Consider the following 9490-nt stretch of genomic DNA (forward strand, 5'->3'; position numbering starts at 1 on the left):
GTGCTCAGAAGAAGAGCTTCTGCATCTGAGAAGCTTGTCTGTAACTCTGGAAATGACTCACAAAATAGAGGAAGCTACACGTGAGCAAAGCTCTTCATCTGAGTGGCATCAGCTCCGCAGGTCCAGAGTGACTGCCTCTAAGTTTCGGGAGGTGTGTCACGTCAGAGGCCAGAGCTCGGCAGAGTCACTAGCAGAGCGTATATTGAAGGGAACAAGGCAGACAGCAGACATGAGGAGATGAACTGAGATGGAGCCTGCAATAGCAGCAGAGTATAGTAGGCTAATGAATGTTAACTACTCACCCTGTGGCCTGGTCATTCACCCCATTGCCCCCTGGCTTGCTGCATCTCCTGATGGTGTTGTTTTTGACCCTAATGAATACCCCCAGTTTGGCCTCGTCGAATTCAAATGTCCCAATGTACAAAACGTTATTGACTGCAAATATGTGCAGATGGAATGTGGTACCCCTAAACTAAAAAAGAGCCACGCATATTACTGGCAAGTGCAAGGACAACTGCTCATCAGTGGGATGCAGTGGTGTGACTTTGTTGTGTGGGCACAAGAGGACTACCTAGTGCAAAGAATATACATGGATACAGATGTGCACAATGCAATCAGAGAAAAGGCTGACTGCTTCTTTTTTTTACATATATATGTCAAGATACCTGTGTTTGGAAAAATGAACAGTGAAAACATAGCAAAAAGGAAAACAGATCCTTCAGGCTGGCTGGAACAAAATAACTGATGTTTATTTGCAAAGTATTTCTTGAATTTTTTTGTTGTTACATGTTACTTTTGTGTGAAATCAATAAACTGTTATTTAAGCAATGGCATCAATTTCATTTTTTAAAAACATTGAATTTGTGCAGAACTTATTTACATGGTAAGTATTTAAAAATCCATGCCTAGCATACTGACATACATTTAGACAATAACACAACTGAATGAAGAAAATGACAAATGGTATTTTGGATGTTACAAAAGCACAATGTCACTTATGATTTTAAAACGATTTAGTGATTTACTTTATAATTTTGATAAACAATTTTGTTGAATATGAATAGTAATATAGTATAATTAAACAGTATTATTAACATTCAACATTTGCAATGAATTAGAATTATCAATAACTGGAACTCAACTATCAGCACTCAAGTACCAGTTCTGTAATCAAGTTTTGTCAAGGAAGAAATGCAACTGTAGTGGCCTCAGCTGCAGGTCATTTTCTATAAGTTGTACTGGCACTGGTGTCTTGGGAAAAGTCCATCTTGTCTCACTTAACCCATTTTTTAACTAATGCTGTGTTCTGGTAATTTGACAGCATGCATGCTACTGCAAACAGTTGGTTGATATTGTAAACATGTGACATGGTAATAATGCTATCAAAAAGTTTGTTCTGTTTTATCCTCCTAATGACTCGCTCCACATGTACCCTGAGTCTGGCTATGGCCTGCGTCTCCTTAACCTGGTATGCTGGCATCTGCTTCTGCTTAGATAGAAAAGGTGGGCAGTACACTTTGCATTAACAACAATCGGTGATTAGGAAGCCCTTATCTACCATCACTGCCATGTCTTCAGTCAACTTCTCAGCAATGCCTGATTGTTTGAATAGTTCCTTGTCACTAACCGAACCAGCATACAGATTAGAGATGAATGTCACTGGACCATGTGGAGCTATGCCAACCAGGGCTTTCATCGTACAGTGGGATTTGTACGAAGAGTACATTTCACTTTGGAGAAGTGGTGAGGATGGTGTCTGACACCTCAGCTCTGTACAGTCAAGGATCATCTGGGTGTCTGAGAAATCTTTGAATTCCTCAGGGAGGTAAGCTTGCACTTCTTCACGTGTAAGCCAGATGCATTGAGACCCCAGTGCAGTGGCAAGAAAATTTGTCCATGTTGCAATAATGCGGCTCACTGTGGACTGGTGTATGTTAAGTCGGTGTGCCAGGTCCCTCTCCTTCAAACCAACTGACAGGAAAACCAGGAAAAGAAAGAACTCGTCAATTGGCTGTAGCAGCTGCCTCTGGAAGGTGAAAACAAAAGAGAAAATGTTACTCCTTAAGCTATGAACTAGTAAAATTATGCTTTTCTTGGCTAAATGTTTTGTAATGGTTATGCATACCATACTGTACCATGGGGTAAACAATGAGGTGCTGTAGTATACCAGGTGTATGTATGTAAAGGATGCTGAGTCCTTTAGCATATATACACCTGTGTATATATACATTACACCTTTAGTTCTAACTACCAACAAACCCATAACCTACCGTTGATGTGCGTGCAGGTGTCAGCACTTCTTCGTTCCTATTGGCAGCTGACTTGGCTCTTGAAACCCGGATCATTTTATAGATGCAAGGCTCAATCAAAAACCAAAACGCCATCAAATGATCATAGCTTGGACATCTATTCACGAGAGAGACATACATCGTGTCAATCATTAGTTAACATTACACACTGACATAAAAATAATGTAAACTGTAACAAATATGCTAATGGTATGCTGTGTAACAGTCTGATTAAGAGTCTGTTTGGTGTTGTATTTTACCTGTAGCATATCGTTTAAATACTAAAGCATCTACATGAAACATACAATCAGCAGAGAAAAAGTAAATATCTATTTTGTTTTCATTAAGACTGGAAACACTTTCGAAATTTAACTGATGGTGACTTTGGTATATTTTAAACAGTTAGCTTGAACAGAGCTTAGGTGTACCTGGTATAGAATCGGATGTCAATGTCGGAGCCAGCAAAGTGCTGTAACCCAAATTCTCGCTGGACATGCAACTCCTGTATTTCCTTCCTCAGAGTCTCCACGTCTTTGGACAGGTCTTCTACAGCTGATGCAGATATGTCCAATGCAGACGGCTAAGGGACTGAGCAGTAGTCATGATCTCTTGTAAGACTGTGCTCTTCTTGATCGTCAGCAGGAACTAGTTCAGGGCGTCGCTCCGTTCTCTCCCAAACACTACGCCGCGGTGGTTCAACTTTATAGCCATTCCACTCAAAAAGTGTTGGTACAGCACCTTTAATAAGCCGCCTTCGACCATCAAGGGTTGCTGGCTCTATGAGTTGATCACTGGCAAAGTGTCTGCTGCAGACCCTGGTGTGAGAGGTAATCCTGAAATGATCCCGGCGTATGTTTACCAGCCATTATCTTCTCAAGTCGGAATGGTAAATGGTAAATGGCCTGTATTTGTATAGCGCCTTACTAGTCCCTAAGGACCCCAAAGCGCTTTACACATCCAGTCATCCACCCATTCACGCACACATTCACACACTGGTGATGGCAAGCTACATGTAGCCACAGCCACCCTGGGGCGCACTGACAGAGGCAAGGCTGCCGAAAACAGGCGCCACCGGGCCCTCTGGCCACCACCAGTAGGCAACGGGTGAAGTGTCTTGCCCAAGGACACAACGACCGAGACTGTCCAAGCCGGGGCTCGAACCGGCAACCTTCCGATTACAAGGCGAACTCCCAACTCTTGAGCCACGATCGGAATGGGTCGGAAAGCCATGAAAACTTAGTATGCCGTTAAATTTGGCTGAAGCCGAACAAAGTGGGACACAGCAATGTTCGGAGTATTTCTTCTCCTGTTTTTGAAAATGTTCTGTTTTAAATACTTTCCTTTTTATACTCATTCTGAAGTGACATTAGCGTAGCTACCGATAGATAAACAAACATACCAGAAACGCCCAAGCGGTAGTATTTGGAAACGGAAATACGTCACATGCCTTAGTGCAAGTAGTCCATTATACCCTGGAAAAAATGTTAAACTTTTTTTTTTTAAGTAACGCAATAGTTACTTTTCAAGCAATTAATTACTTTTAGAATCTTGTAACTCAGTTACTAACTCAGTTACTTTTTTGAAGAAGTAACTAGTAACAATAATTAATTACTTTTTCAAAGTAACTTGCCCAACACTGGTAGAGACGCACATAAGATTTGAGGAGAGAGAAACAAGTACCCGCCCTGGTTCCCAAACCAAACAGCCGAAAACCGGTTATCAGTAAAAAAAAAAGGTGATTTTACATTGTGTCAGGAAACATAGGTCCAGGGTGAACCCAGGCCAAAATAATAAACTAAGTCCTGTCAGAGAAAACTAACTAAACCCTAAGAAAGAAACAAAACAAACAAATGACAATAAGTGACGGAAGTGACGGACAAGGTAAGCGACTCATGTTGTAACTGACGTCAGACGCCGGAGATTTTGGCGGAAAATTAAAGCGAATGGTAGTTTAGATTTGAACAAATTCCTTTAAGCTTCAGTATTACCAAATACACTTATCAGTTGTCTTATAACTAACAACATTTGTCTAAATCATCTCCAACACCCTGGAGAACAACGGGGAGAGTTTAGAGGCTCTCCAAGATTACATCGATCAGTGCTTCCAGGATCTCGTGATGAAGAAGGCCCAGAGTGCATCTTCCCCGGCCAAATCTGAGACGTCGTCAAAAGATGTCGCCCGGCAGATTCCCCCGGCACAACATGGCCAGCCGGCAAAGATATTGTCGACATACTGGAGTCAATCGACCAACGATTGTCCAGTTTCGATGCAAGGCTGTCCTTGGTGGAGATTCTTCCCCGGGAATTTAAATCCTTGCGAGAATCCCTGGAGTTCAGCCAGCAGCAGGTGGAAACGCTCGCTACTGAAAATGCAACGCTAAGGGAGTCGGTGAAATGTCTCACAGACAATGTTACTCAGCTAAATAGAGAAAATAAAAAAATAAAAGAAACAGTTATAGATCTACAAGCTCGTAGCATGCGTGATAATCTGGTATTTTCTGGTATTCCAGAAGCCGCTGGAGAGGATGCGGAGACCACGGTAAAAAGCTTCATCAAAACCCACCTGAAGCTGCCGGAGGACACGGTGAAGAACATCGTCTTCGATAGGGTGCATCGCCTCAGCCCCATTCGGGCTGCGGCCGGGAGACCACGTCAAACAAAAGGAATATGTGAAAAGCCGCGGCAGGGAATTAAAAGGAACGGACTTCAGCGTGAACGACCAGTTCCCAAAAGAGATCCTGGAACGACGCAGGGTCCTCTTCCCAATCCGACGCAGCTTCATCCAGAAGGGCTCCCGCGCTGTCATCACTGTGGACCGGCTGTACGTGGACGGACAACTCCACCGCGACCCCGACATCACTCCGTGGCTGTATTAACTTCACACCAGATAAGAATCCGCTACACCCTTTCCCCATCCACTCACACTAACTTGCATTAACATCTGTTTAACTTACTAATATCAAATCGCATCTTAAGTGTGATATCATAGCAGAATTAACACCGTCACTCTCCGTCAATGGTTTGATTGGAATGTTTCCAGCCAGGTTTTGTTTTGTTTTTTTTTTCTCGTTTTTTCTTCTCTCTTCTTTCCCCCTCTTGTTTTTATGCTGCTCACCCTTGTCCTTGGTTTCTTTCTTTCTTTTTTCTTTCTTTCACTGCTTCGATCACCTGCTTCCACACTCATCCACAAACAACATCCTTTATTTCGACACATACGCACAGCACGATCACGCACAGTCATGCGCTCAACGGCAGCACATTTACATCAGTCAGACAGCGCACACAGACCTACAGGATACACACACTTAAGCCAAGCATACTCATATTAGTAAATATGCAAACACATAGTCAGACTCAGGGAGCATCTCGCCACACATTCTTTCTCTCTCTCCCTCTCTTTATTTATGAACAAGTGATGTATTCTCTCCACCTGTCTAAGCGACACACACAGCGTACACCCCTAGTTATACACAGACATCTATGGGTGCACTAAGATTCGTTACATGGAATGTAAACGGAGCTGGCTCCAGAGAAAAGAGGTTAAAAATATTTAACCAACTCAAAAAACTACAGGCAGATGTTGTCCTTTTACAAGAGACCCACAGACCTCTTAGAGGTTCGAATGAAGTTAAAACACCTGAGTTTCCTAATGTGTTCTCAGCTTGTTATAATTCTAGACAAAGGGGAGTAGCAATTTTAATCCATAAAAATATTAATTTCACAGTACTCGATACAGTTATAGATCCAGAGGGCAGATTCTTAATCATTAAACTATCTATACTTGATAAAACGCTAAGTATTTTAAGTGTATATGGTCCAAATGTTGATGATCCCTCATTCTTTCACGGTTTTTTCAGTGCACTCTCTGAACACTTAGATGGCACACTTGTTCTTGGAGGTGACCTCAACCTTGGACTAAATAAAGAAATGGATAGGCTCAATACAGCAGGAACTCAGCGTAACTGGCAGTAATCAAATATAATCAAACAGTATATGAGCGACTTTGGTCTTTGCGATGCATGGCGCTCCCTTCACCCCAACAGTAAGGAATATTCTTTCTTCTCACATGTTCATCACTCCTACTCTCGTCTGGATTATTTTTTGGTCAGCAGCTCACTGCTGAGGGACATTTCAGACACTGAGATTCATCCTATAGCTGTCAGCGATCATGCTCCTGTATCTTTAACACTAATGCACAAGAATAATACTATGCCAAGTAAAAACTGGAGATTTAATACATCACTGCTTAAAGATGAAGAATTTATTAAATATTTTAAAAAAGAATGGACTTCATATTTAGACTTTAATGACACTCCCGGAACATCAGCATCTGTTCTATGGGAAGCAGGGAAAGCTGTGATGAGAGGTAAAATAATTTCTTTCTCATCACATAAAAAGAAAAAAGAAAACAAAAATATTCAGGAATTAGAAAAAACCATCAAATCACTAGAAGAAGCCTACGTGTCCAACCAAGATCAGGAAACATTGAACAAAATACGCAAAACAAAACTAGAATTAAATGAGATAATTGATAAAAAAACAAAATTCTTAGTACAAAGACTACGCTTACAAAATTATGAACATGGTAATAAATCCGGTCAATTTCTAGCAAACCAGCTAAAAATAAATAAAGAAAAAACAACTATATGTGCTGTTCAAGATTCATCTGGGAACACAATATATGACCTGAAACAAATAAACCACATTTTCAGGGATTTCTATAAAACGTTGTATTCACCACAAATAAACCCACCTAAAAAGGAAATTGATCAGTTTTTAGACAACATAACTCTCCCAAAATTATTAGACTCTCAAGCAATGGCACTGGATTCGCCACTGACATCAGGTGAACTCCAGGAAGCCCTGATAAGTATGCCCAATAATAAGGCTCCAGGTCCAGACAGCTTTCCTGCAGAATTCTACAAAGAATTCTACAAAGATTCTAGCACCAGTTTTTTTACAGAACGTTGTTGGAAATCAAAGAAAATGGCAGACTTCCATCAAATATGAATTCTGCAAACATTAATCTAAAACCAGGCAAAGACCCTGTATATCCCTCAAGCTATCGTCCAATATGCCTTATAAATGTAGACCTTAAAATAATCTGCAAAGCTCTCTCGAAGAGATTAGAGAAAATAACCCCCCTCTTAATTCATCCTGACCAAACTGGTTTCATAAAAGGTAGGCACTCATCAACAAATACACGTAGATTACTTAATTTGATAGACTACTCATACAGAAAAAACATCGAAACTACAATCTTTTCTTTAGATGCAGAAAAAGCGTTTGACAGAGTTAACTGGAAATTTCTATTTGCAACTTTACACAAATTTGGTTTTGGATCTTCTTTCATTAACTGGTTAAAAATATTATATAATTCCCCAACAGCTTGTGTCAGAACAAATGACCAAACATCCTCCAGCTTCTGTCTCCTGAGGGGCACCAGGCAGGGATGCCCACTCTCCCCTTCCCTGTTTGCAATTTTTATTGAACCACTAGCAGCAGCAATTAGACAGAATTCAGTAATTAAGGGCATAAAATGCAAGAACGTGGAACATAAAATCAGCCTTTATGCGGATGATGTGTTACTCTTTCTCCAAAATTCACAAACCAATATCTCTGGGGTGATTGAATTGATAAACTCTTTTGCAAGAATATCAGATTACTCAATTAACTGGTCAAAATCTACAGTCCTTCCGATTAATTGCTCCTTCCATAATTCCTCTTCTACACCACTGCAATCGGGAAATATAAAATATTTAGGTATTAATGTTTCTCCCAAGCTTGCAGATCTAACTAAATTAAACCATATCCCACTTTTAAAGAAAGTACAAGGCGATCTGGCTCGGTGGGAATGTCTACCCATATCACTCATGGGAAGGGTTGCCGCTATAAAAATGATGGTATTACCAAAAATAAATTATTTATTCTCAATCTCCAAAAGGTTGAATCTGTGCATCTGGACGTAGCGTTTGTGGGAGAAACGTTTCGTCACTCATCCAAGTGACTTCTTCAGTCTCAGCTGACTGCAGGTTTCCCCAAACCTTATAAACAGTACATTTGCATAATGACTGAAACCAGCCCACTGAAGGAACAATGGGCTGTGAGGTCAGTTCCTTAATCATAATTATGCAAATTCCCATGACCATTGATCAACAATCACTGACCAAAACCCGCTGATCAAAGAACACTGATCAATGGCCATGAGTACCATTCACAGAAAGTTGGGGAATGGCTGCAATCACAGCATTGTAAGATGGTGACAGATGTACCCTTAGGCCCCCTCCTCGATTCAGAGATGGTCTTTCCCTTTTCACGTAAATGGCCTCCTTGACTCCGCGCTCAAACCAGCGTTCTTCCCTGTCCAGGATGTGTACATCCTCATCGTTGAAAGAGTGTCCACTGGCCTGTAGGTGTAAATAAACTGCAGAGTCCTGGCCTGATGAGGTTGCTCTTCTGTGTTGTGCCATCTGCTTCGCTAGAGGTTGTTTGGTTTCCCCGATGTATAAATCCTGGCAATCCTCCTGGCACTTAACAGCGTACACTATGTTACTCTGTTTGTGTCGGGGGACCCGATCCTTGGGGTGGACCAGTTTTTGGCGCAGCGTATTTTGGGGTTTAAAAGCCACAGAGACCCGGGTTTTAGAAAAAATGCGTCTCAACTGCTCCGATACTCCTGACACATATGGGATCACTACAGGTTTTCGCCTGGGCAGCGGTTGTCCTTCTGTCCTGGATCGGCTGGAGCTTTCTTTAGGTGCCTTCCCAGCTTTGACAAAAGTCCAGCTGGGATAACCACATTTACTCAGGGCCTTCTTGATGTGCTGTTCTTCTGCCTCCCTGGCCGCTGTGTCAGTGGGGATGGTGTTCGCTCTGTGTTGTAGCGTCCTGATGACACCCAGTTTGTGCTCCAGTGGATGATGAGAGTCAAACCTTAGATACTGATCCGTATGCGTAGGTTTACGGTACACATCAGCTTTTAGATGTCCCCCATTACTGATGGAAATCTCACAGTCTAAGAAGGCTAACCTGCCACTTTTCATATCCTCCCTGGTGAATTTGATGTGTCGGTCCACCGAGTTAATGTGATCCGTGAAATGTGGAACGTCCTGAGATTTGATTTTCACCCAGGTGTCATCCACATATCTGAACCAATGGCTTGGTGGTGTTCCAGGGTAGGATAGCAACGCCCTCTTTTCCAC

The 9490-nt window shown here is 41.8% G+C and overlaps 1 protein-coding gene across 1 annotated transcript; it reads right to left on the bottom strand.

Annotated features, from left to right (window-relative positions):
- Positions 1 to 836: 836 nt before the first annotated feature.
- Positions 837 to 2531, bottom strand: LOC112843223 (uncharacterized). The gene is made up of 2 exons (XM_025901316.1): positions 2271 to 2531; positions 837 to 2026 (listed from the first exon to the last, which is right to left on the bottom strand). Exons 1-2 carry the CDS (start codon positions 2439 to 2441, stop codon positions 1523 to 1525), a joined length of 675 nt encoding a protein of 224 aa, XP_025757101.1. The 5' UTR covers positions 2442 to 2531; the 3' UTR covers positions 837 to 1522.
- Between the last annotated feature and the right edge of the window lie 6959 nt (positions 2532 to 9490).

The sequence above is a fragment of the Oreochromis niloticus genome, linkage group LG20 (assembly GCF_001858045.2).
Source record: "Oreochromis niloticus isolate F11D_XX linkage group LG20, O_niloticus_UMD_NMBU, whole genome shotgun sequence".
Taxonomy (NCBI): domain Eukaryota; kingdom Metazoa; phylum Chordata; class Actinopteri; order Cichliformes; family Cichlidae; genus Oreochromis; species Oreochromis niloticus.

Coding starts and splice junctions, on each gene's coding strand:
- LOC112843223 (XM_025901316.1), bottom strand. CDS start 2,441: ATGATTGACACGATGTATGTCTCTCTCGTGAATAGATGTCCAAGCTAT. Junction 2,027..2,270: donor CACCTGCACGCACATCAACG/GTAGGTTATGGG, acceptor TTCACCTTCCAG/AGGCAGCTGCTACAGCCAAT.